Source organism: Pyrgilauda ruficollis, unplaced genomic scaffold (genome assembly GCF_017590135.1).
Source record: "Pyrgilauda ruficollis isolate IOZ18807 unplaced genomic scaffold, ASM1759013v1 scaffold84, whole genome shotgun sequence".
Taxonomy (NCBI): domain Eukaryota; kingdom Metazoa; phylum Chordata; class Aves; order Passeriformes; family Passeridae; genus Pyrgilauda; species Pyrgilauda ruficollis.
Genome location: NW_024530377.1, coordinates 414,965 through 441,307, shown reverse-complemented (window position 1 = coordinate 441,307; position 26,343 = coordinate 414,965). Strand labels below are relative to the sequence as shown.

At 39.1% G+C, this 26,343-nt stretch overlaps 1 protein-coding gene across 1 annotated transcript in view; it reads right to left on the bottom strand.

The window, feature by feature from the left end:
• Nucleotides 1-26,343, bottom strand: part of TTC3 (tetratricopeptide repeat domain 3) — a 55,240-nt gene that overhangs the window by 14,841 nt on the left and 14,056 nt on the right. The window contains exons 12-28 of the mRNA XM_041487786.1: nucleotides 25,555-25,717; nucleotides 25,417-25,462; nucleotides 24,582-24,705; nucleotides 22,951-23,005; nucleotides 14,042-14,102; nucleotides 12,743-12,809; nucleotides 11,295-11,411; nucleotides 10,927-11,064; nucleotides 10,313-10,393; nucleotides 9,392-9,504; nucleotides 6,153-6,279; nucleotides 4,118-4,240; nucleotides 3,882-3,983; nucleotides 3,436-3,528; nucleotides 2,997-3,061; nucleotides 2,272-2,408; nucleotides 608-922 (exon numbers count right to left, since the gene is read on the bottom strand). Coding sequence (XP_041343720.1) covers nucleotides 608-922; nucleotides 2,272-2,408; nucleotides 2,997-3,061; nucleotides 3,436-3,528; nucleotides 3,882-3,983; nucleotides 4,118-4,240; nucleotides 6,153-6,279; nucleotides 9,392-9,504; nucleotides 10,313-10,393; nucleotides 10,927-11,064; nucleotides 11,295-11,411; nucleotides 12,743-12,809; nucleotides 14,042-14,102; nucleotides 22,951-23,005; nucleotides 24,582-24,705; nucleotides 25,417-25,462; nucleotides 25,555-25,717 — 1,927 coding nt within the window. The remainder of the gene's footprint in view (nucleotides 1-607; nucleotides 923-2,271; nucleotides 2,409-2,996; nucleotides 3,062-3,435; nucleotides 3,529-3,881; nucleotides 3,984-4,117; nucleotides 4,241-6,152; nucleotides 6,280-9,391; nucleotides 9,505-10,312; nucleotides 10,394-10,926; nucleotides 11,065-11,294; nucleotides 11,412-12,742; nucleotides 12,810-14,041; nucleotides 14,103-22,950; nucleotides 23,006-24,581; nucleotides 24,706-25,416; nucleotides 25,463-25,554; nucleotides 25,718-26,343) is intronic.

The window sequence follows — 26,343 nt, the reverse complement described above, 5'->3', positions numbered from 1 at the left end:
TTCCAAGTTTAATGGCAAAACCCCACCATTATTTACTCTCCAAAGAATAGAATAGAATAGAATAGAATAGAATAGAATAGAATAGAATAGAATAGAATAGAATAGAATAGAATAGAATAGAATAGAATAGAATAGAATAGAATAGAATAGAATAGAATAGAATAGAATAGAATAGAATAGAATAGAATAGAATAGAATAGAATAGAATAGAATAGAATAGAATAGAATTGAATTCTTGGAAGGATATGGATGTGAAAAAGCAAAATTAGGAACCCCAAACCCCAAAATTCCACTTTTTTTCCATCATAAACCCATCAGGAAACTGCAGAGTACCAGCATGAAATTATTTCCAAGTTTAATGGCAAAACCCCACCATTATTTACTCTCCAAAATCAGGCTATTGCTACAAATATCAGCATTTAAGCCCATTCTGGAGTCCTAGGACCATTAAAAATTGTTGAATTTTCTCTGCCAAATCCCTGCCGAGCTCCCGAGCCACCCAAGCTGTGCTCCCCTCTGGAAATCAGGGAAAGGACAAAGAGGAGAAGTTTTGCTTTGCTGTTTCAATGAGGAAAAGAGAGAATTTCCTGTGCTGCCCAGAACCCACCCAGGTGATCCAGGTGCTGCAGCCACTTGTGCACTTTGGGATCCACCTCTCCCAGCTGGCTCAGCACGTGCAGGAAGCCCCTGCTCCGCACCCGCCCCTTCTCCTGGATTAAGGAGCTCAGCAGCTGCTCCAGCACCTCCTGGGGAGTGCTGCTCATTTGGGAATACGAGGTGAAATCCTCCTCTCTGATCACACCCCAGGCCAGTAATTCCTCTAATAATTTGGAAGTGTCAGGGACTGCAGCTTTGATCTGCTCGGAATTGCGCCGGATGTGCTGCAGGATCAGGTCCCCAGAGTATAAATCCTGGCCAGAACCTGGAAAAGTCAAAAGATTGCAACTAAAAAAAGCACAAAACCAGCAAGATTTCGTTGTCCTTACCACAATTCCAACTTAAAAAGCAACTTTTAAAAGCTCTAAAAACTTTAAAAAGCTCAAAAACCTTAAAAAAGCTCAAAAACTTAAACCAACTTAAAAAGCACAGATAATTTGGGTTAAGTGGTTTCATTCTAATTATTTGTTTTACACTGAGAATTACAGGATTTAAAGAATTATTTCTCCCCATACATCCTCAGCATTAGGAATTTGATCCAACATACATTTAAATTTTTGTTTAAACAAACAAACACCTTGCCCAGATTTTAGGATGAGGTCACAGTGACCTGCAGTGGCTCCAAGGATTACAACTAAAGATGAGCCAGAGAAAAGGAGAGAGCAAAGAATTAAAACAAAACAAACAGGAAATAAATGAAGTTATAATAATAAATGATTTTACAAATCCACAGGGAAGCCAAAATCTCCCAAATTTTCAGGATATGCCACAGAACAGGTAACAGGCACCCAGACAGCACCAAGCATGGGATGAAAAAAATGCACCCCAGAGTATTTAACAAGGAATCCTAGGAAATTATAAATTAATTATATCCCAAGTTGATAATACAGATTAAAAAAATCATTTTCCAACATGCCCCCTTTTCCTTTGCCCTGAGAAGCTGCAGGGGAAGTTCCCAGCTCTGGAATGTGGAGCAGCCATCATCCATCACAGCATAAACTGAGGCTTTAAATGCTTACAAAGCCACAGACTGAAATATTTTTTCCCCCAATCATCTGAAATGAACTTTTCAAGATCACTCTGTCTTTATTTGAGATATTTTCTTCTCTAACAGTGTCCCAGGGTGCTTTTCCTGAAATCCCTTTCCAATGGGTTTACTCAGAATTGGAGCCTTTCCCCCCTCCAGGCTGATTCTGCAGGAATCAGCCAAGGAAAATTTTCTACAAGGAATAAAACCACACAGCAATGAAACCACACAGTAACATCCCCCAGCAGTCTGGACAATAAAACCAGAAGTGAAATAAAATTTGTCTGAAGTAAAAATTCAAATTTTTGACAGGGGGGTGATGCTCAGTATTCGGATTCTGCTGTGATCAAGCTGGGATTATTCAGAATGCTGATCCCACTGATTTGTGCTAACTCAGAATCCCAGGAAAAGTGAGGCTGGAAAAGCCCTCCAGGATCATCAAACCCAACCTTTGATTCTGATCCCCACCTTGTCCCAGCCCAGAGCTCCTTCCTTGGACACCCCAGGGATGGGGACCCCAAACCTCCCACTCCAGTGCCCACCCTTCCCATGGAGAAATCAGCCCAAAACTCCCCATTTTCACCCACCCCTGTGCTGGCTGAACTGGGATTGGTCATCTCCCTCCTGCTTTTCCTCAGCTTTTTTCCTGGCACAATTCCTGGCCTCTTCTCGCGCTCGTTTTCGCCGCTGTTTCTTTTCTTCCTTCATTTTTATCTTCCTAAGACTGCAAAAAGCAATTCAGCAGCCAGTCAAACGTTAATTGAGGTGCAAATATCACACTGGAAAGTACAAATGGAATAAAAGTGGTCTTCATTTAGAAGCAGAGACCACAAAACTTCCTAAAAATGTTGATTTCCTCAAGATGTAACAACTTTTACTCCCATTAAGGATGTCTAAATTAGGATTGGCTTCAATACTCTTATTCTTAATTTATCACTCAGCATTTTCAACCAAATATTAACATTTTCTTCCTTTCCTTTTTAAAAAACCTGTTTTGTTTGTCCTCTCAGCTTGATTCCTCATTATTTAAAGGTTACTTGACCAAAAAAATTGCCAACCCAGTTATGTCAAATGTCTGGGTATCAGTAACTACAGCAGCAGCATAAAATACATTTCTATTTACACTTTCTAAACATTCACACAAAATAAATTCTGTGGAACAATCTAAATGCTTTTACCATTGGATTATAATGGATTTTATCAGACTTTTTTGTTTATCAAGGGCAAGGAAAGCTTTCCAAAATATTTGTAAAAAGGCATGAAAATCCCTCCTGCTTTGCTCTCAAATCAATTCAAACAGGACGAATCTTACCTTGAACATTTCTGTTTTATACAGGCCCTTGGTGGTTCCTTGAGTTTTGGGATTTTTTGTTCGAACTACCAAAATAAGGGATAGGACAGGAATTAAGTTTGGGTTATGACACAACAAACCCCACAATCATTTCTGCTTCTCTCAGGTCAATATTGCCCTGGGGAGAATTCATAATCTGGGGAGAATTCTCAATTTTCCTGTGCCTCTGGGGAGCTATTCCTGAAGGATTATTGAATTCATTGAACTCCATTCCCATCCATGACAATCTGACCAACACCACAGGGCAATTCCTGCTCCATTAGAACAGGAAATTCATATTCCTAAATAATCCTCACATTCTGTTAAGGCAGCACAATTGGTTTTTTGCAGTTACATTCTCACTTCGCTTTATCCCCCTTAATATTCTGATTAATTTCACATAAAACATGACCATACTTACTTCACATTTTACCAGCCCAGAAGAATTGAAAATAGCTATTTTTGAAATAAGGCCTTTACAATCAGGAGTAAAACACATTTCCTTAAGGAAATCCTGCAGGAGAAAAGGACACACACAACAAAGGCATTTAAATCCCCACACCATTTACATCCCTGCACAAATTAATTCCTCAATTTGAGGTGACCAAAGCAATTAAAGGAAGCACAATCCCAAACACATCCTGGATGTTGACCTGGGAAGGGCTGAAAATCAAAAATCATGGAAAATCTGTGGCATCTTTTACTCTTTTACTCCCTCCAACTTCACACCCAAGAGTCAACTTCCAGAATAATTTTAGGAGTTCCACATTTCTCTTCATTTTATCCTGGCTGCTGAATTGTGTGGAATTCCTTGACATATCTCAATGCTATGATGCTAAAAGGCAGTCTGGCAAAGGCCTCCCTCACCTTATCATTTTTATCACTGTAGCTTGTTGTTTTCAGCTTTTTCCAGCAGCTGATGTGGAATTCCACTCTGCACTGCTGACAGCAAATAACACGTATAAAACCCTGAAAATGGCAAAAATGGAACATTTTTAAACAAAACCACAACAAAATGCAGTGCTCAGCTCAGCAGATCATATAAAAAGGAGCAGAAAATAGATAAGTTTTACTCCTCAAACTTTTCTCAACTGGAAGTTTACCTTAAAGTCTGGGTCTGTAAAATATATTTGGATTTTGGAGTAGCCATGGCACTGCTGATATCGACAAACAGCATCTGGCTCTGGAGGGAATTTACATTCCTCAATATAATTCCTTAAAGCCATCTGGAAAACACAGAATTATCAGAGTTAAAGTGCACAGAACCAGGAAAAGATTCAACTTCTACTCACAAACTCCTGGGGACTGCAGTGAAACACATCCCTCTAGGCAAAGCAGTGACTAATCCCAAAAAACCAACTCTTTTCTAGTGAAAGCCAGGCAAGATTGGCCTTTTATGGCCAAAATATTCCAGGGGTTGCTTGAAGCGCTGGCAGCTGAGTGCTCACAGCCTCAAACACCCCAAAAAATGCAGGTTTGTCCTGGGCCAGCATCCCACATCCTGCCCCATTCCAAAGGGTTTTATCATTGTCCAAATGATTAAACAGATTATGGGGCAGAAATGGGGTTTTTTGGTCATTTCTGAAGACTCCCAGCATTTCCAGAGTGTCTCACCTGGCACCTGGGAAAAGGACCAAGCTCAGAGCTGGCCCTGGGGAACCAGGGAGGGCTCCCAGGAAAATTTCTGAGGGAAAGACGCCAGAGTGGCTTCATGTGAAATCAGGGCAGGGCTGGAACTGATGCCTCAGGTTTGAGCTTTTCTATTTTTCACATTCTGTGCTGCTTCAGTGTGTGGGGCTGGGCTTCATATTATGGGATGGTGAGCTCTGTGCACAGAGCAGGGAGACAAAACAATTCCTGCTCCAGCTGGGCACCAAGGACAAATGATCCAAATCTCAGCCCAAGAGCACAAACCCCGTGGGCTGGAGAGAGAAAAACAAGCAGGATGGGAGTGCAGGGGCTGAGCTGGAATTGGACACTGAACTGCAATGTGCACATGGAGCAGAGCTGATCCCAGGGAGAGACCCCGGGAGCGCTCGTGCATTTTGGGACCATTTGGGTTCATCTTGGGTGCAGCCCTGGCTGGGCTCTTGTGCTGCCCAAGGTGGATCCATGGAGGCCTTTTGATAAATCCCTGCTTTATTCTTTAGCTCTGTCCAGCCTCTGCTCTGGGGTAGCCTGCACAAGGCATCAGAAGTGAGCCCAGATTAATTTAACACCACCAAGAACAGAGCCCTGATGAAGCCTGGCAGACATCTGCATTGTCAGAGGTCCCAGACCATGGATGGATGTACCCAGATTGTCTCTGAGAAATCCTGAGGGTGGTTTTTGGCAGGACAAAGCCCAGAAATGCCATTTCTACCACAAACTCTGCAGGTCTGGGCAGTTTGGCCAAGTGAAAAACCTCCCCAGTTCAGCTGTGTTAAAAATGCCTCTGTGCAGAGCAGCTCCTGGTCAGGTTTTTCCAGTCAAACAGGGAATTTTACCACTAAATCCCAATGTTTTATTCAGGAACTACACAGTCAAAGTCTCCTAGTTTTGTTTTAAATTATCAAATTCTTGGTTTTGCCAGCTCAGATTTTTAAGTGGTTCTCCCCAGAATTCTGTTGCATGTTCACACCTGAAAGTTTGGGAGCGTGCAAGGAAGAGAATCAAACATTACCCCAAAATCATTGGGGCTGGAAAAGAGCTCCAAAATCCAACCTGTGACACATCCCCAACTTGTCACTGAGTGCCACACCCAGGCCCTGCTTGGACACTTCTGATAAATAATTAAAAAAGATAAACGGGAAATGATACATGGAAAAATGATAAACAAAAAATGATAAATGAAAAAATGATAAACAAAAAAGGATAAAAGAAAGATGGCTACACCTCGTGAGCTCAAACAAAGCTTGTTCTCCAAACCCACTGGCCTGTGGAAACTGCACAATTCCCATTGTGGAAAAAGGAGAACTGGAATTCACCCCACAGAAATTTCTGCCTCTGTGTCCTGCCAGCTCACTTTGAGGTCTCAGAGCCTGACACAAGCCCTGCCCTGCTGCTCCCCATCCTTTTTTTAACCCACATCTCCCCTGTATCTTGGCAGGGAGGAGCAGGACAACTTTCTATTTGTTTTTTGGATTTTTTTAAACATACCTGTAAATTCTCTATTCGTGTCTCCTCGATGACCTGAGTTGTTCCTGGCCAGGTTAAAACTCCAGGGAAAATCTTGAAATCAATCATCAGCTTTGACCTCAGGAATTGGTCGAGGGCATGAACAAACCTGGAGTTTGGAACAGGTCAAACACACTCAGATCCCCTGGGAGCAACTTCCTAAAATTTCCACCATTAATTTTATCCTGCCAGGAGCAAACAGTGGTGACTGAGAGGACGGGGGATGAGAGATCAGCTGGCTCATTAAATGCTGGTTTTCAGGGTTTATTTTTGTTAAGGTTGGGATTGAAGTGTTTGAGATGGTGTTTTATGTTTAGATTTAGATGTTTATTATTTTTATTTATAGTTGTGTAAGTTGTGCGTTCTATAGTATTTTACTAATAAGTTACAAAATGGTTAATTTTTTTTCTATAAGGTCTTTTAAGGTTAAATTATCTAATTAAGAAATGACACTTAAATTATTTTTACTTTTAACTTAATAATTATTCCTGTCTTGTAATGTGGACTTTTTTGTCTAAGCATATAACACTACTTAAACTTGTGAAGGTGAAGAAGAAGAAAAAGAAGGAGAAGAAGGAAGGATGAGAAGAAGGAGAAGAAGGAAAAGAACATGGTAAAAAAGAAGGATTAGCTTCTGCTTTAAAACTTTTATCTTGTTCTACATATATTACTATATAAGTTTTCTACCTGGTGACATCACACACTTCTAATTAAATTCCACACTTGTAATTATAGTGTTATTAACTAATTTTGGAAGTCTTCTCTATGGCTTTAGGTTAAATGCAGTGTTCTCTTGAGGGTCTGTGTCTTTCAGCACAGAAAGTTTAAAATTCTCAGCATCCAGGGTTCCAACATTTAAATGTTCTGGTTATCTTTGAGGTAAAACCCTCCAGGTGTGAGGAAGGAAGGGAGGCAGGCAGGGATGAGCCTGTGCTCCCAAGGGATCCATGGGAATTCAGGGTGAGGGGGACAGAGAGGGGACACAGCATTCTGCTTTGGCTTTTCCCTGAGCTCAGAGTGGGAATGGCTCTGCCTGGATGAGCCTGACTGCCCAGAGCTGGGAAAGGGATTTGTAGAAAATGTTGAAAACTTGACAGAAGGTTCATATAGCATGGATTTGTATGTAAAGTTTGAGATAAGAAATGCTGGCTTAGAAATGTTATGGAATAGGAGAGATATTGTTGAGAGAAATGGAAATAATTTTTTAAAGGTGGTTTTGTAAATAAAACTAGATATTTTGGAGAAATAGAATGATGAAAAATGTATTGCAGTAAGATTTATGAGGGGTAATTCTAGATGGTTGGTTTTCAGCTGGCTTCTGAATGTGATGGTGTGAATTATAACATCTGTATTGTCTCAGCCTTCACATGAGACTGAAAATGGAATAAAAGTTTTTAAAACACCTCTCAGCTGCCCCATCTCTGGGTCAAAAAAGGGCTTCTTAATCCAACAGCCAGAGGTGTTGTCATTTGTGTAGGGACTTTTTTTTGGGGTCAAGGCTGCCAAGAAAATGAGCCCCAAGGACAGGAGTGGGATGCAGATCCCAGGAAGGAGGAATTCCCTCTGAGCATCCACCAACCCTGAGCACGTGCTTTGAGCCACCCCACAGCAGGAGGGGAGAAAGTTCAGACCCAAAACTCCTTCATTTGGCATTATTTTGGCATGGCCAGGGGGGCAGGGAGCTGGGGGCTGCTCCCTGGGCAATGGCAGAACCCCAATTCCAGCTGGAGCCAAGGCAGCCAGGCCCAGCTGTGCTTTCCTCAAGGAGAGCAGGACAGAGCGAAAAACATCCTGCACAAAACCTCCTTTAATCCCTGTGAGGAGCAGGGGAGAAAACCTCCCCCATTCCCCATCCCTGTGGGCAGCTCAGAGGGAGAGGAGTCAGGAATGAGGGAGTGGATTCCAGCCTGGGATAAAGGAGGGGAGGAGAAAGGTGATTTTAGTTGTTTTACTCTGTTTCCTGCTCTCCAATTCTGTTTTAATGGACAATAAATCATTTTTCCTGACGTTGAGTGCTTCCTGTGAGTCATGGTCTCCCTGTCTTTACCTCCACCCTGAAGCTTTTCCATGGAATTCTCCCCCCTCCCCCAGAGGAGCAGGATCACAGCCGGATAAGGAGCTCTCACCACGAGCCTTTAGGGAGGATTTTGATCCCACAGAGCACCAGGAATATCCCAAAATCCCCCCCACCAGCTTCCCACAGCCAGGATTCCACGAGGGAGAAACCCCTGGCTGGGAGGGAGCAGCTCCAGCTTTTTGCTCCCAGTTTGTTTCTTGTCCTGGCCCTGCAGTTCAGGCTCTCCCTGTCCCTCTGGGATGTGCCAGCTCAGGAACTCATCCCTGCTTATCAGCTCCAGGGAATTTGTGACTCACTGGAGCCTCAGCTCAGCCCAAGGTCACTCTCTGGCTCCCCAGGGATGAGATAAAGCCACATTTCTTTAGGATGCATTTTTCCCTCAGAACAAAGAGGGTTTGTTCTTCTCCTCTGAGCTCTCCCCCACTGCAGGGCTGTGATCCCTGAATCCCAAATATTCCCTCACATCTGCTCTGTTCAGCAGCTCCCATCAGCTCCTCAGCAGGAACAAACTTCCACTTGCATTAAATCCATTGTATAAACCCATTTGCTTAAATCCACTGGATTAAACCCATTGGATTAAATCCACTGGATTAAACCCATTGGATTAAACTAATTTTATTAAAACCATTGGATTCAACATATGGGATTAAATCCATTGGAATAAACCCACTGGATTAAACTAATTTTATTAAACCCACTGGATTAAACCCATTGGATTAAACCCACTGTATTAAATCCATTTTATTACATCCATTGGAATAAACCCACTGGATTAAATACATTTCATTAAACCCACTGGATTAAACCCATTTTATTAAACCCACTGGAATAAACCCATTTTATTAAACCCACTGGAATAAACCCACTGGATTAAATCCATTTTATTACATCCACTGGAATAAACCCATTTCATTAAACCCACTGGATTAAATCCATTTTATTAAATCCATTGGAATAAACCCACTGGATTAAATACATTTCATTAAACCCACTGGATTAAACCCATTTTATTAAACCCTTTGGATTAAACCCACCTGATGGATTAATTTAATGACTAACACAGCAAAATTAAAGCCCCACCAAGCACAGTTCCTCAAATAATTTTTTTTCCCCAACAAACCCCGAATTTTTCCATCAGACCAACCTGTTTTGCCTGAGATAAACCCTTCCAATTCCATAGTGTGCCAAACAAAAACAACTTTCTTCTGGATAGTCCTCAATTATTTTCTTAAACTGATCTTCAGCCTTTGCCAATGCCTTCAAAAGAAATGTGAGACACAAATACAGGGAGCTTTGCCAGAATATTTCCACTTTTCCTGGCTCTTTTCCCCCTTTAGACTGGGTCAGTGTGTCCTATTCCCTGATCAATCTTAGGAACAGTAAATGGAATTACACACCCTTGTGATCACAGGCAAAACTTCCTTTCCTTTTTAAAAAAAAACCAATTTATTCTGTAAACATGGAGTTGCTGTAACACAAAGAATTTAAATGACTGAGCTCAGCTGTTTTTAAATTCATTTTAAGACACTGAATATTACCAAACACTGCAGGAAGAAACACCCCAAAAAAACCAACCCCCAGTTCTGGCATTTCCCAGAACCCAAAGCAATTCCTGGCTCTTGCTTTAGGACCAGAATATTTCTGTTCAAAACACCAGTGCAGAGCAGAAATAAAAATTATTGACTGCAATTTCTTGATACTCAAATGCTCATTTGAAGGCTCACAAAGAAGTTTTATTTGATAGCTTAATTCACCCAAAACCATCAAGGATTTAGTCCCATATATTCAATTTGGACAATTTCAAAATGTGTCCAGAGGTTTCCTTCCCCCCTCATCTTCTCAGTTAGGAAGATACAAAAAAGGGATGGGAAATTGCCTGAGCTAGAAATTGGAATTAAAGCGATATTTAAATATAAAATAAAATTTAAAAATAAAATAATTGTATAACAAATTATATATTATATAATTATAATATAAATTGTATATAAATATACAATTAATTATAAACATACACATAAATATAAAAATACAAATAAATAAAAACACAAATAAATTAATATCCTACCTCAGGCTGTCCTATTCCCAGTAGGGCAGTGGCATGTCCATAGAGGAATATAACATAATTAATATTAAGAATATTCACATACTGAAAAAAAAAATAAAAAAGAGAGTTAAATTATAGTCACAGAACAACAAAAACATGGTAAAAATACTGTAAATTAATTAAGAGAAATCCAGAATGACTTTTGGGTCCGTGGCTGATTGGTTAAAGATAAACAAACACCAAATTTTACAGAATTTGCCATCAAAATCCTTTTTACCCTTTGTTCTTATAAATCAAAGTTCAGCTGACAATCACAGAAAAGACCTTTAAGATCATCAAGTGCAACCAACAGTGGTGTTTTTATTAATAAAATCACAATATTTCATCCAAATCTTTGCTACTACTCATCTAAGAAGAGGGAAAGGAAAAGAAGGGGGAAAAGAAGGGGGAAAAGAAGGGGGAAAAGAAGGGGGAAAAGAAGGGGGAAAAGAGGAATATTTTGGAAATATATTTAGCTCTGCAGCCAACAATTCAACAAAATAATGATTATTTTGGGGGAAGGGAGGAGTAGCACAGGGTGATGGAGGCAGAAACCTCCATCCCTACCACAAAGAGGGGAATTTTGCTCCTTTTACCGAAAATCCTGAGGTGTAGAGGATGCTGAGGAGCTGGGAAAAGGCTCGTTCAGCCCCGTGGCACTGCTGCTCCAGCAGGGCTCTGCAGCCATCCCGGGCCAGGGACTTCACCTCCTCTGGCAGAGAGTTGAAATCCACCTGGAATGTGCATCCAAGTCAGTCAATCCAAAAGAAAACGGAATTTTCCTCCATTTCATTTCATTTCATTTCTTAATAGTAATATTTTGGCAAATATTTTTACGCTGCACCTCCAGATTGTTCTTTACGCTGCACCCAACAGGATTGTTTTGGGGGAAGGAGGGTGTTGAATGAATAAATTTTAATTTCTGGGGGAAAATAAAAAAATCAAGTTATTTCTCCAAGTTTACCGTGAATTCTGGAGTATTCAAGGCTCTCAGCAGGGGTAATAAAATGGGTTTATCCCTGTCCAGCAAGGTTCCATCACCCTCCAGCCCAAGGGATTTTACATCTGGACTGAAATCCACCTGGAATGTTTAACAGACAGAAAGTTCAAAAGCAAACAACATTTTAATTATTTTTTTTGGCTTTCAAAAGCAAGCAAAATATTTAATTCAGGAAGTAAGTATTTGCTTAAATACTTCTGAGACAGCCAAGTGGAAATTCTGCATCCTCCTGAATTGTTTCACCACAATTTCACTTTTCAAGCAGCAATCAAGGTGCATCTTTATAAAACTCTCAGATCAGATTTTCATGGAGCTGCTGATCTCTTAAAATCCTCATTTTTATTCTAAATTTCTCTCCAGAAAGCTGCAGCTTTGGTTCAAGCACCATTTTAATCCTCCTCACATATAAAAAAAACCAAAAAGCTTCTGCTTTTCCTCACTTTTTTGTATCCAAATGTTTTTGGAAGACTGAGAATTATTTCATTCTGCAGCACTCTGTGTCCAGCTCAGCTCATGCTGGAAGGTTTCACAGTCCATTATTTTATTCTGTTATTTGCTACTATGTTATGTAAAAATTTTATTTTTGTTTTCTTTACTGATACTTCCCAAAATCTGCAGGAATTTCCAGCAGGGAGTCTGTAAATAATGAAGATTTATTTTAATTTCCTACAACTCCTGGATTAATGGTGCCCTATGCAGTTATAGATCAGAATAAATTATATTATTTTAATATTAAATTACATGACATACGAAGCAGATTAAATTAATGAAAATGTTCCTTTTAACACCAAAATGAATGAGCAAAACAAAAAGAGGTATTTGATAGGAAATAAGGGGTAGAACCTGCATTTTCTCCTAAATTCAGTTCTGTCCTGTGAGGTATTTAATCAGAATAAAGATTTTTGGTATCTACATCCCCCATTTAACAGGGATGAATGAATGCATGATTTAATAATTTAATTAATTAGTCAAGCATTGCCATTATTTCCTTCAGGAATTTATTGGTGCTAAGGCCAAAGAAGGAGAATTTTCCCCCAATGCATGAATTTTATGAAATGTGTATGAATTTTACAGCGTTTCCAACAGCCATCCCACAAAACTGGTTATCTCCAAATGCATCCAACACTGGAAAAAACATTGAGGCAGAAATTTGGGAAGGGCTTTTTCAATCCCTGAATGATCCCAGCCAGGTTTTAATTTTTGATTTAAAATTATCCCAGCCAGTTTTTACAGCAGGAGAAGAAAGAGAAACCAGAAGAAAATCAGAATAAATCAGTGTAAGCACAGAACTCCTGCCTGTGACTAAAGCCACACAGAGCACAGAGTGTTAAATTTTGGAAATAACCATGGTTTTGTGCAATATTCCTAAAAAATGAGAAATAATTTCCAATTTAAGGCTGGATTCCCATTACCTGTGGCACAGCACAGAAACCGTTATCCTCCATGGCTTTAGACTCCCTCTTCAAATCCATGTGATCCCTACAAAAAACAGGACAGGGGCACCAAGGGTTTGTAAATGTGCTTTAAATCTCAATTTATTTTCAATAAAATGTGGTTTTCTTAGGCCTGATCATCTCCCCCCAGCAGAGAAGCAATTTTGGAGCTGGTTCAGCTGCTTTAAAGAGGATTTGTTCCACAATAAATAAAAATATTCCCCCTCCTTGAAGTGAAAGGAAAAGGAAGCCACTGATAATTCAGTTTCATGACCTCTCCTGTGGCAAAATTTCAATTTTTCTACCTACACTGGTACTCAAAAAATTATAGAAGAACAACAGGATTGTACTGAAATAAACACTGATTAAAAGAAATCTGGGGTTGTGGTCACACTTAGATTAGGACTGGGAATTATCAGGTTTCCTAAAGAAACCTGAAATCTGCCTTGGAAAAATTCTCTTGAATGGAAAACTTCCCTATTTCCATAAACTAAAAATCTCATTTTGCTGCACCCTCATGTTTTGAGCCATCCCAAACACAACACAAATCTCCAGAGCCTGGTGGCCCCAGCACCACTGGAAATATTGAATGATTTCCTCTGATAAATTCTGTTTTAAGTGCAAGCATAAATATTGCATAAATAGAATATTTAATATATAATTCTATATTAATGAATATTTAACATATAAATATAAATATAAATATTTAATATTATAAAATCTATAGTTTTACCTGAATTAATTGAATTTTAGCCCCAAGTCCAACCATTCACATTCCTCTTCCACAGAAGCATCCTTGGCCTTAAAATCAGACTTTTGATTGGAAATTGGAGCCAACAAACAACTAAAGGACTCCAAGCAAAGTTCTTTCCTAAAATAAAGCTTATAAAACCAGATTTCATTTTTTTTCCTGAGCTCAGGGAGTGTCAGAGGAGTCTGAACAATTATTTGGTGCAAGGAGGCCTTGGAAATGAGGTAAAAGTTACAATTATTGCTGTAACTTTGGATGTAACAACTGAAACAACTCCTGTCCCCCCTCCCTGCTTTAACAGCAAATATTCAAATTATGCCTTCATCTACAAAAATTCAGCTGAAGATTTTCAGTTTTCAAGTAATAACTGTGGAAAAATTGGAATTTTGGGGACTTTATCCACTACTAGGATGTAAAAAATTACACAAAGCCATTAGCAAGGAGCAGGCAGCAAATCCAAGTTGTATTAATTTTACACAAAATAGCTCAAAATAAGAATAAATTTTTAAATAAATAGTATTTCTTACCTCATTTTTTCATAGTCACAAGTTTTGGTTTTTGGCTTTCGTTTGTTTTGCTGACTTTGGTCTGTAAAGAGGAAAAAAAAAGGATTTTAAACAAAATGATCATTACCCAAAACGAGCAAACAAAAAAATGCACCTGGAACTCACATTTGGCTCTGTGAAATGTAGATCTTAAAAACTGACAAGGTCAAAACTAACACAAACAAAAAGTGTTCATACCATGAATTTGATTTTAGTTTTAGTTCAATAGTAGATAGGATTAAAAAAATCCTAAAGGGGAGAGATTTCAAACAAATAGAGGAATCTTAAAATCCTGCAGGATTGCAGGACTTTAATCACAAAATTCTGGTTAAATAATCACAAAATCCTGATTATTAAAGTGGACTCCAGGCTAAAGAAATCAGTCTGTCCTATAAAAGGTTTTATATATATAAGAACCAGTTTATACATATATATATTAAATATATTACTTATATATTAGAAGTAGATGTATTTCTAATATATATACCAGAAAAACATCTATTTTTAATTCTTATACAATTATGTATTGTATATTAGACTGCATACATTGTACGTTAGGTAATGTATTATAAAATAATATAATGCACTATGTTATATTAAAATTGTTTGGGTTTTTTTTTCTTATACTATTAGTGATCAATCAGAATTTTCAAAGGGAGTAACAAATCCTTATGGAGGTCCAAGTTTCTCTGGAAAAAAACGATGAGGATGAATTTTTTGCTTCAAAAGCCCCAAATTAAAGTCAAGTTCAAGCCTTGTCAATCGCAAATGGAAATAAACAGAGACAGACAAATAACTCAGAGTGGAAATACTGGATGCCAAAAACAAGGAAGGATTTTTTTTTTTTATCAGGTGAGATAAATTTTTTTTATCAGGTGAGACCAATTCACTTTTAACTCTCAAATTTCTCATCAAAGACTTGACACAGAATTCACTGGAGCACTTCAAAACTCCAGAGATCCAACGCTTCTGTGGAACAGTGATTGAGGGAACAATTCCTGAGCAACAAGGAAGGAGAAAATGCGCTTTAAGGCTTTGTTGTGATGACAAACCCAGGAATTCCTGCCATTAACTGCAAAATCATCTTTTTTTTTTTTTTTATTGGACACACCCGCAGGAAAACAAAGCAGCACCTGGATTGAAACTCCCGGGCACTGGGTGATCGTTCTGCTGAACTGCCAGAAAATCAGATTTGAAAACAGGAGGAGGAGTTATTCACGTTGTAGGTGAAACTTTAGCAACCGTCTGTGCTTAAAAATGATTCTCAGAGTATTTCAAAGAGAAAATAGCGAAAGCCACAGCGACTGTGGAACAACCCAAGGCAGCGCTGAGCTCTCCCTGCGGGCAGGGGAGGTGGCCAAGGAGCATTCCTCAGCTAAATCCTGCCCAGGGGCACCCAAAGCCTCCTGCCAGCAGCAATTTCTCATGAAAAGCTCCTTAATGACCCGAAACTTAAATGAGTCAGCGCAGAAATCAGGAGTCTAGGACTGAACATGTTCAGAGTTACTTCATGGACCACTCCTTGAGTGGATGGCTGCTGGAACTCAGGGGAACTCCAAAGCTACGCTAAAAATCCCCACAAATTCCTCTAAATAGAGATACTGGAATGATGGAAAATCAGAATCCTTCTGAAAGCCTGGAAACACCTGCAGCACATCGTCATTTAACCATCTAAAGACTGAGATATTTCACTTTTTCTTCATTTTGTGTGTTGCTTTCCCTTAAGGAACCAATCTAATTCACAACAAAATCTTAGTGCAGAGAAGAGAAACCACCTCAGCATGGAAAGAAGAAATCAATCAGCATTATTTTCATCCAATTTCAAAAGCCATTCAACAAAAATTACTGCAGCAACAATTCCCATAGAAACAACTCCTCCCCTACAAAACTCAACTTCAAATGCTGCTTTAAATTGAAATAAAAAAGCTTCTAAAACAAGGTTAACAAGGAAATCCAGCTGATTTACAATTAAAGTACTTAAGTAAATGTATTAATTCCACAGAAAACATCATTTACTTACCCCACAAACACTTAAAAATATTAGAAGTAGTATTACTTTTCTTAGCACTTTCCATTAGGAGCGACCAAAGATATTTAATAAAAATATAAACGAGCTCAAAGAAACAGTACATGAAGACCAAAAATAGGAAGTAGCAGGAAAAATAAATCAAAAAGGCCAACAACTTTACTATAATATAATGTGGCATTAAGTTCTTTTCCATTAAAACTCCTGCAAGTTCAGTGAACAAAGGCAAAGGAAAAAAAAAAAAAAAAAAAAAGCTCTTCCTCCCCCACCCACAGCAAACTGGGGCCAGCCAGTCACTGGGAGCCTCCTCCTCCTTTCAAATCAAATATTTTGCTCTACAAAACCAGGGGGAGGAGGAAGGGAGAACAGAAAGTGAAAATAAAGCAGTGCAAATAAAGAAGAAACATGGCATGAACACAAGTTGGGTGAAATTACTGCAGCCAACACGTTCTGTGGTGTTTGGCCAAGAACTGTCAGATCTCTCTCCCACAATTATCCCTCTTTCTTCCTCAATTCCTCCAAAAATCAGCCACCCTGCCCTTTCCCCGCCCTCTCTGTGCCACCTCACCCTGCCAGGGAAGAATTTCCAATTTAATGCCCAATTTCATCCTCTGTCAGTGCCTGTCCTCTGACACACAGCAGGGAGAAGGGAAATTTTCAGTCCCCCTGAAGCTGGGTGATAAGGGCTCAGAGCCCAACTTGCAAAGGAGATAAAAGGATGTCAGAGAGGCACAGAGGATGCTGAGCACAGCTGGGAACTGGGGGGGAACAGATAATGAGGAACACAGAGGGGCTGGGGCAAAATTACCTACCCAGAAACACCAGCACACACCCAAAGTGGAGCTCAGGAAAGGAAACTGCAAATATTGGGGGCTCTCAGTGAATGGAGCCCCAGAGAAACCTTCAGATGATTCTCCAGGGCTGTGAAAGGAGCTCCAGGAGAGGTGGATGCCTGGAAATGTGATGGAATGCAAGCATCCCTCGGCTCCTCAGACAGAGGAATGAATGCAGGGATTGAAGTTAAGGATTTAGAGAAATTAAGATCTATTAAGCCACATGGAGATTGTGGTAAATAGGTATGATTTGTGCTGACAAAATTGAAACAGTAATCAATATTGATACAGTAATTAATATTTAGAAATAATGAAACAGTTAAAGGTGTAATGCCAAGAAAGAAAGGGAGAGGAGAGGTTCCCCCCCCTGCTTCTCCTGCAGATGTTCAGAACAGGAAGAAGCAAGAGATAACTATTACTAAATTTAGTTGGAAGAGAGGAGAATTTGGTTCGACACCAGGAAAATGTTAATTATATGAGATTTATTGCTTTGATGCTAGAACATAATATTGGCTTACATTATATTAGCTTTGGCTTACATTATACCAGCTTGGTGCACATGTGTAATCCAAAAGGTGAACTACCAAAAGGACACCGAGGAACAGGAGAGGCCTTCCTCAAAGGAGACCCCCAAAGAGTGGCACGACCCCCTAAAAGAATGGCGGGGCATGCGTGATGAAGGTGACGATGAGGGTGGAGATACAAGTGTGACCATCAAAAATGGGAGGAGATGGTCACTGTTATGAGTGGAAAAGTTCCCCATTTTTTTTTAAGTGGCAGAGTTAACAAGTTAAACCATTAGCTGTTAATAATTTCATGTTGTAATCACCTGCTGTTAACAGTTTTTCTTCAATGACCTGTTAATGTTGGAAATCAGCCCAATTGTCTCCCTGCTGCTTCCTGGAGGATGACACTGCAGATAGGGGGGGAGGTGACAGGGGGGAGGTGACATCAGAGCTGGTGTGCAGATGAGGAAGCCCCTCACCAAATCTAGCAGGAAAAACCCCTAAAACAACGAGCCACCGTGGAATTAAGAGATCTAAGTGATGTCTAGAGGTGAGGAACTGAATCCAGTGTCTGCTGTGATCCTTTTTACCTTTCACCCCAACCTAAAAGGAGGTCGACTAGAAAGAGGACCTCGAATGTCAGACTGAAAAAGGGGCATCTCCTGGGGCTCTCATGAGGATGGAAACCCCAGCTGTGCCTGCAAACCAGGGGACACAGCTGCATCATCATTATCCTCCTCCTCCCTGCCACTCCTGGGAGCAGCAGCGGCGTGGGCGCGACCCGTCAGTTCTCCCCATCCGAGCTGGTTTTTAATAAAGGCACTAAAAAAGGAGACAGATCACCTGCCCCATTTATTTCAGTAATGACATACAGCATAAAAAGGGGAATTTTGGCTTGGTAAGCTTGTACGTGAGGTGACAAGTGGGGTGACAAGTGACGGGGGTCAAGCCCTGCACTCCGCACCCCGCGCGGTTATTTTTGCTTATGCGCTAATTATTATCAGAACCAAATTATTCCTTATTTTAACCAAACTATATTGTCAATATTTCGAGTGTATTCAATTTTATATATATTAAAGCTACTTAATTAAGACTGCTGTTACATTTAATTTTGTTTGGGTTTTTTTTTGATTGGATAACTGGGCAAATATAACAAGATGAAGTAGAAGTGTAAGTTCAAGTTTTAAGTAAGCAGAAATGTATCTTAAGTGCCTTAAGAAACCAGTAGTAAAGTTTCTTAAAAATACCACTTACTACTACTTATTTTACTTAGCAGTAAAGTTCTTAAGTGCCTTAAAAAACTAGCTAGTAAAAGCCCTAAGGCCTAGTTTAAAGCTCAGTTTAAACTTAGCTCCAGACATAACAAAAACACAGCAGAAACTTGCTTGCTTCTCTAGACAGAATTATTCATGCAAACAGAAAAAGCTGTATGTGTAAATAGATAAAACTAATTTAGGTAAGAACTGACTCTACTTCCCTATCACTTTTGTACATCAGAGTCAAGTTCAGATTGTGAATGTTTTAGATTCATGGTTTTAGCTGATTGGGTGGTTTATGTATAAAAACCTCTGTAATGGGGTGTGGACAACCACCAACAAAAAGAAGAACAATAGGACAAGAAGAAGAAAGTGATGCCTCAGGTTTGAGCTTTTCTATTTTTCACATTCTGTGCTGCTTCAGTGTGTGGGTCTGGGCTTCATATTATGGGATGGTGAGCTCTGTGCACAGAGCAGGGAGACAAAACAATTCCTGCTCCAACTGGGCACCAAGGACAAATGATCCAAATCTCAGCCCAGGAGCACAAACCCCGTGGGCTGGAGAGAGAAAAACAAGCAGGATGGGAGTGCAGGGGCTGAGCTGGAATTGGACACTGAACTGCAATGTGCACATGGAGCAGAGCTGATCCCAGGGAGAGACCCCGTGAGCGCTCGTGCATTTTGGGACCATTTTGGTTCATCTTGGGTGCAGCCCTGGCTGGGCTCTTGTGCTGCCCAAGGTGCATCCATGGAGGCCTTTTAATGAATCCCTGCTTTATTCTGCAACTGTTTAATCCCTGCTCTAGGTCAGCCTTCTCAAGGCATCAGAAGAAGAAAAGGCCGTTCCTGCTCGCTCTTCCTTGCTCTCTTCTTCATCATCACAATCAAGAAGAAGAAAGAAGAAAGGTGTGGGGCTGCTGCTGCTTTGGCCTGGGACTCTGTGAGAGCTTTTACTTCTGCCTCTGCTTGGGACTCTATGCCAGAAAGCTTTAGCACAGACTTTTACACTGTCTTGGTTTGAACAGCCAGGTGTCTGCTAAGGAAAGCAGGAGCTTCCCCTAAAATGGAAAATGTAAACCTCCTCTTTCCAAATTATTGTAATTTTGAAATTAAGGGCTCTCAGACAACACTATGGGAAGCGGGAATAACAGTTCTCTACTAGGGAAGAAAATAAAAATAAAATTAAAAATGCAGTAATACAAAACAACACGAAGAGTTAAAATACAACCTGACACCCTATTAGTCAAAATGTTAGCAGCAGTCTGATTAAATAATAGCTGCAGTTTTCTTAAAGTGACAGATGGAGTTTTGTTAAAGCAGTTATCTTGTAGAAAAGTGTAGTTTTCTTCTGAAGATCTAGTGGTAGAGTAGATAAGCCTGGTCTTCTTCTGGGATTATAGCAGAGAAAAAAGTTGCTCTTCTGAGAATTTAGTAAGAAAAGGCTGACTGTGGTGTTCTAAATCTCTGATTATATTTAAGCAAAAATGCTTAGTTCTTCTCACTGGGTGGAGCATCTCGCAATAAAATAATGTAATTTTATCAGTTATACAGTGAAGCTCAATAGCCTAGTAACAAAAGACACCTTTCTAAAAAGAAGATTATCTGTAGAAAAGATAAAGAAAACTGCTCAATTACCAGAAAACAACTGCCCTACCCTTAACAAACAGTAACAGAATAACACTGCCAGCTGCATCTTCTAACTTAAGAACTCACTTGAACTCTCTGCCTTCAAGACTGAGGAACTCATGCAAAAAACAACTTTACTACAACCAACAGCTGCTCCTGGCTCTCTGAAGACCCAAGACCCACAGCAAACTCCACAGAAATGAATTCCAGAAAAGTGGAGTTGAGGCTCTGGGTGTGTTCAGCACTGAGGATGAGGAATGGATGAGTTTTACTGCTTCAGGTTGGGTTGGAAAGTTTGGGTTTGGCTGGTTTCAGCATCACCTTCTCCAGCTCAAGGCCATTCCCCGGGTCCTGTCCCTCCATCCCTTGTCCCCAGTCCCTCTCCAGCTCTCCTGAAGCCCATCAGGCTCTGGAGGGGCTCTGAGCTCTCCCTGGAGCCTTCTCTTCTCCAGGCTAAAAAATAATCATTATAAAAGTATTGCTTGAACAAACAATGTACTGAAGTATCAGTTATAACCACTTCCATTGTGTAGTAAATTGATTTAAATCCCTTTTTCTAATCATTATCTCCATCAACTGAAATCCAGGATTTATTTTGCTGTTGGAATGTTGGGGGACACAAGACAGATGATGGACTTTGGACCTGGTTAACATCAGAGATTTGATAATAGGATGCCTTGGCAAAAGCAAAGGGAACTTTAAAAATTAAACCTAGATTTTAAGAAGATTCAGTCAGACAGGTTTACAGGAAAAAGAAAATCCCATTAAACTCTGCAAGCAAGAGATGTTGTTATATGCAGAAGTTTGTGTATGTGATTGTAACCTCATCACTGTAGTACACTTATACGTCTCCCTGAAATAGTATATGTGAAAAATGCATATTATATGACTGGCTCTTCACAAATATTAAAATGAATACTGTATGTGGTATGTTGGAAAGTTATGCTGTATTAATCTCTTTTAACTAGTGCTGGAAGGGGATTTAAGGTCACCCTGGAGCCTTCTCTTCTCCAGGCTAAAAAATAATCACTATTAAATATTGCTTCATTATTAAACTATTGTTTGAACAAACAATGCACTGAAGTATCAGTTATCCTTGTTAGCAGTGTTTTATGGGTTAATAACTCCTTAGAAGTCTTCTAACTAAGGGTCTTGGGACCTGAACCATGCAGTGAAGATGTGAGCTGAACTCACCCTTCCTGCCTATGCAGAAGATAAGAAAAATAAACCACATCATCAAAAATAAATCAGAGGTCCCATCTTTAATTCCTTCTAAAATTTCCCACAGGTTATTACCACTTCCATTGTGTAATAGATTGATTAAAATCCCCTTCTCTAATCATTATCTCCATCATCTGAAATCCAGCATTTATTTCACCTGTATGAATTCCCTGGGTTTGCCATCCTTAATCCTGAGGGACAAACTCCCAGAAAGGATCAATCCCACCCAACAAACCTTGGGCATAAACCAGAGGCCAGGTCTGTCCCTCTGCCGCTAAACCTGGATCCAGTCACACCCAGACTCCTTCTGGAGAAGAGATTTAGAAAGCCAGGAGTTCCTCACCCCCCCAGGGGACAATTCCTGCCAAATATCCCATCAAATCCTACTCTGAAGCCACTCCCTGTGTCCTGTCCCTCCATCCCCTGACCCTCTCCTGGAGCCCCTTTAGGGACTCCAAGCTCTCCCCAAAATCTTCTCCAGGCTGAACAATCCCAACTCTCCCAGCCTGTCTCCAGAAAAGAAAGTTTTCATTTTTTTTTTCCTCCTTTACTACCTGACATCTTCCCAACAAAAACCTCTTGGGATTTCCTGTGCAGCCTTCCCCACGTTTTCCACCTCCCAAGAAATCCTTTAATCCTTGAAGGTGTTCACAAAGCTCACAAGATCAGGATTCTCCTCCTGCTCTTTTAAAAATAATATTTCCTAATACACCTTCAGTGCTTTCCTAAAATCCAATTTTCAAGTGCTCTGTGCTTTGCCACCTCCTCAGGTATTTAAATATTCCAGGAATGGGGCACCAAAGGCTTCAGACAAGTGAGAGGAGGTGGTAAAAACCCCCAGGAAAAATTAGGAAAGGATTTCCCTTTGAAGCTCAGAACTGCCTCAACTTCACTTTCAGTGCAGAAAAGCAACTCTGGCACTGGGGAAGCTTTGGGGGCTGGGAGTTCTCTCAGTAAAATGATTTATTCATTAAAAAAACCCCAAACATGAGCAAGAAACCACACAACTCTCCCAAGTCTGCAGCTAAAAATTCACTCTGCCAAATATTTTGTGGCCTCTTCCCTCTTTACCTGCAGAATTATTTTCTGATGGAGCATTTACTAACCACAAATTAATTGTAAATATTGAAATACAGATTCCTCTTTAATTCACATCCTGGCTCAGGAGGAGGGAAAGCATTTCCAGCCTGTGGCTCAGATTTTACTCTTTAATTCCAGTTTCAGCTCTGAATTCAGTCAAGGTGATTCAAACCGCAGAAGCATCGAGGAATTAAGACAGAAATAGAAAAGTGTCTAAGGAAGAAGTAAAAGTCGATTGCTTGTTGTTGTGGAAATGGCAGGAAATTAACTTCTGGTCATTAATTATGGCAGCAGCAGAGGAAGAAGTGGCTCAGACTTGGTAAAAAACAGAAGAAAAACTCACTCTGAGGCTGCTCCAGCGTGGAACCTTTGCCTTCTGTTCTCTGGGGCTCAGTCACCTGATGGCAAAAATATCACATTACAAACCCCAAATCCATCTCCCTGAGTGGATTTAAACAAAGCCAAAACCCCCAAACCCCTCAGCAACTAAAGAAATGAAAACGTGCTGCATTATGCTCCTAATCAAGAGGCAAAAAAAAAAAAATTGATTTCATTAATCAAAGCGCTTCTTTAACGATTTTCCTCCCAAGTTTGCCTCAATTTCTATTATCTACAGATCTGACACAGAAATATTCCCCCTGAGGGAAGCCAAACTCACAGACCTGCAGAGAGATTTTCAGGAGAAAACAACAAGAAAGCCCTGAGCCCTTCTGGGGCTTTCCCCAGCCTGTTTTTCTCTGCCAACAAACTCCAAAATTTCCATTTCCTGCCCTCCTGCTCTGGTTTCGTTTTCCCAGGGCCACGTCACTGCCCAGGGCCCTCCCCCTGCTCTGGCAGCACAAACAGCTCTGCTGCAGCTGGCCTGCCCTGGCTGAAAATTCGAATTATTCTGCATTTTCTGCATCATGCAGCTTTTTTATGGTGCAATTCACGGGCTATATTATAATATGCAAATTACATATATAAAAATATGTATAAATAGGAATATATATTATTATATATTTATATATAATATAATAATGTATATGACATTATATAGTATTATATACTATATAATATTGTATAACAATATATAATGTTATATATTATATAATATATTATATAAAATATATTATACACTTATATATTTACATTTAATATATAAATACATATTAAATGTTTATATTTTCTATATATAACATATGTATAATGTATATTATATATAATATATATTATATATACCTAATATATATAATGGATATTAAATATATAAATATATATTTAATATACATATATTAAACATACTACAAATATATATTATAACATAAATTATAATTGATTATCTTACAACAACGACAGCAAAGACAACAACGTATATTATTATACATTTACAAAGACAATAATGTATTTACCATAATGTAAATAATGTATTTACATTATTTAATTACAACAATATATTATACATTTACAAAGACATACAAAGACAATGTATATTATTATAAATTTATAATATATATTTCTATTTAATATATAAATATATATTATATATTTGTATTTAATACATAAATATATATTATATATTTATATTTAATATATATTTATAATGTGTATTATATATAATAAATATATATTATAACATATAAATTATAACTGATTATCTTAAAATAATGACAGCAAAGACAAGAAAAATGTCACAAATAGCTCTTTAAATTAATAATTACTTCTTGCTAATTTTAAATAGAAAAATTTAAATTTTACTTTTAGATTTTAAAAATAATCATTTACATTTCAGGTTTAGATTTTAAAAATAAAATCTAAAAAATTCCAAGTCCAAGCATGACAGTGGCCATCTCCTCCTTCCAACAAGCACATGAAAATCCCAATTTCTGTGGTGGCTTTGGAAGGAAATATCCCAGGAAAATGCACAGTTGCTGAAGGAATTGCAGAGGTGCAGGCCCAGCATTCCAGCTGGAATTCCTGCAATCCCAGCCTCACCTTGGCATCCTGCTTTGGAGCCCCATGGGCCTCTTTGGGCTCAGCCTGGCTTCTCTTCCTCTCCTTTTCCGCTCCGTTCTGCTCCTGGGAGATTCTGGGAGGAGATTTTGAGGAAGTGCAGTCTCTGATGTGGGAAAAGAGAGAATTCCTGGGCTTTTCTCCATGTTTTACACAAATAGAACATGAAAATTAATAAAAATTAATCTTGCCCCTCTTAGAGGTGTGTAATCCCATAAACAGATGTAAAGGATTTCATCAGTCTTTTTTTACAGCTTCAAACTGCACAGTCCAAACTTGTGCAAAGATTCAGCAACAGCAAAAAAACCCACAAATAACAACATTAATTAAATAATAAAACAGTTTGAAAAAACACCTCAGTTTCCTCCAGAATTGGAAGTGAATGACTAAATTTATATATTTGGAAGTAATTAACAATGGCAATTAATTGTTAAAAATACCCTGGCCTCACACTGCTTTGGATACTCAAGTTTATTTAGTTCATAGAAATCCTCAGTACTCCTGATCAATTTATGAGTTCCGTTTTTATTTCCTGACAGACAACAAAATTTATGCAGTATCTACATTATGTAGCACCTAAACACTGCTAATTCTAAAAAAATTAAAGACACTATTTTTAAAAAAAAATAAATGTTTTAAAAATTAATTTTTAAAAATTAAAATTAAAAATTACTTTTTATAATTAAAATTAAAAATCAATTAAAAATAAATTTAAAACGAACCAAAAAACATTGCTAATGTTTTAAAAAAATCACCCAAAAATCACCCAAAAATCACCCAAAAATCACCCAAAAATCACCCAAAAATAACCCCTTACTTTTTCTCAGGCAGAGGCTTCCTTGCCTTCTGTTTATGCTCATTACCTACAAAAAAAAAAAAGAAAAAATAAGGCATTAAGAATCAAAAACGAGCTGATCCCAAGCCAATCCCCGAGTGTGCAACCAGCAGGGATTACCATGGATCTCCTGGAAGGTTTTCCTGAATTTCTCCTGCTGCTGGACGAGCTCCTTGAGCCCCTCTGGGCTGCTCTGGCACAGCTCCTGGGCTCTCTCGTTGGCCACCAGCGCCAGCTCAGCCTTGCCCAGCAGGGCCAGGGCTTTGCAGTAGTGGTAGTGACCCTAGGACAAAAAAAAACATAAAAAATCAGGATTTCAAGGTTTTAGCCACACCAAGGAGAGGAGGGTTTAACAGCCAAACCTGCTGCAGGTAGCAGCAAAAAGGCAAATTTTGTATAATCCAGCAAGTGAACTGCCCTCAGCTGGTGAAAAATCAGATTTTAGCTGGAACAGGGATAAGGCACTGGGAAAGCTTTGGGAAAAAAGGAAATTTGGGGTTTTTTTTTTGCTTTCTCTGTTTTGGAAAAGAGCAAATTTGCTTTTTCTTCTCTAATCTCAGCTACTTTGCAATGTTCTAAGTATCCCTTATTTACTCTCCTTCAGGCCAGGAATATTGGGAAAGACCTGCTGGCCATTAACCAGGATTTTGCTATATATCTAAATTTATATTTTAAAGTATTCTGTTAACTCAAAACATAATAGAACATTTTCTTCTGTCTTTACACATGCCAAGCACCTCGTACCAGCACCGACAGGCACCTCAAAATAACAATTTACATCTAAAACCCCAAGCAAAATGCACTTGGCAGAATCCTCAGGCCACAGAGCTCCGTGTCCATTTATTAAAAATCAGCTCTGGGTTCTCATCTTGCTCTAAAATGCCAAAAAAAAAAAAGAAAAAAGATGAT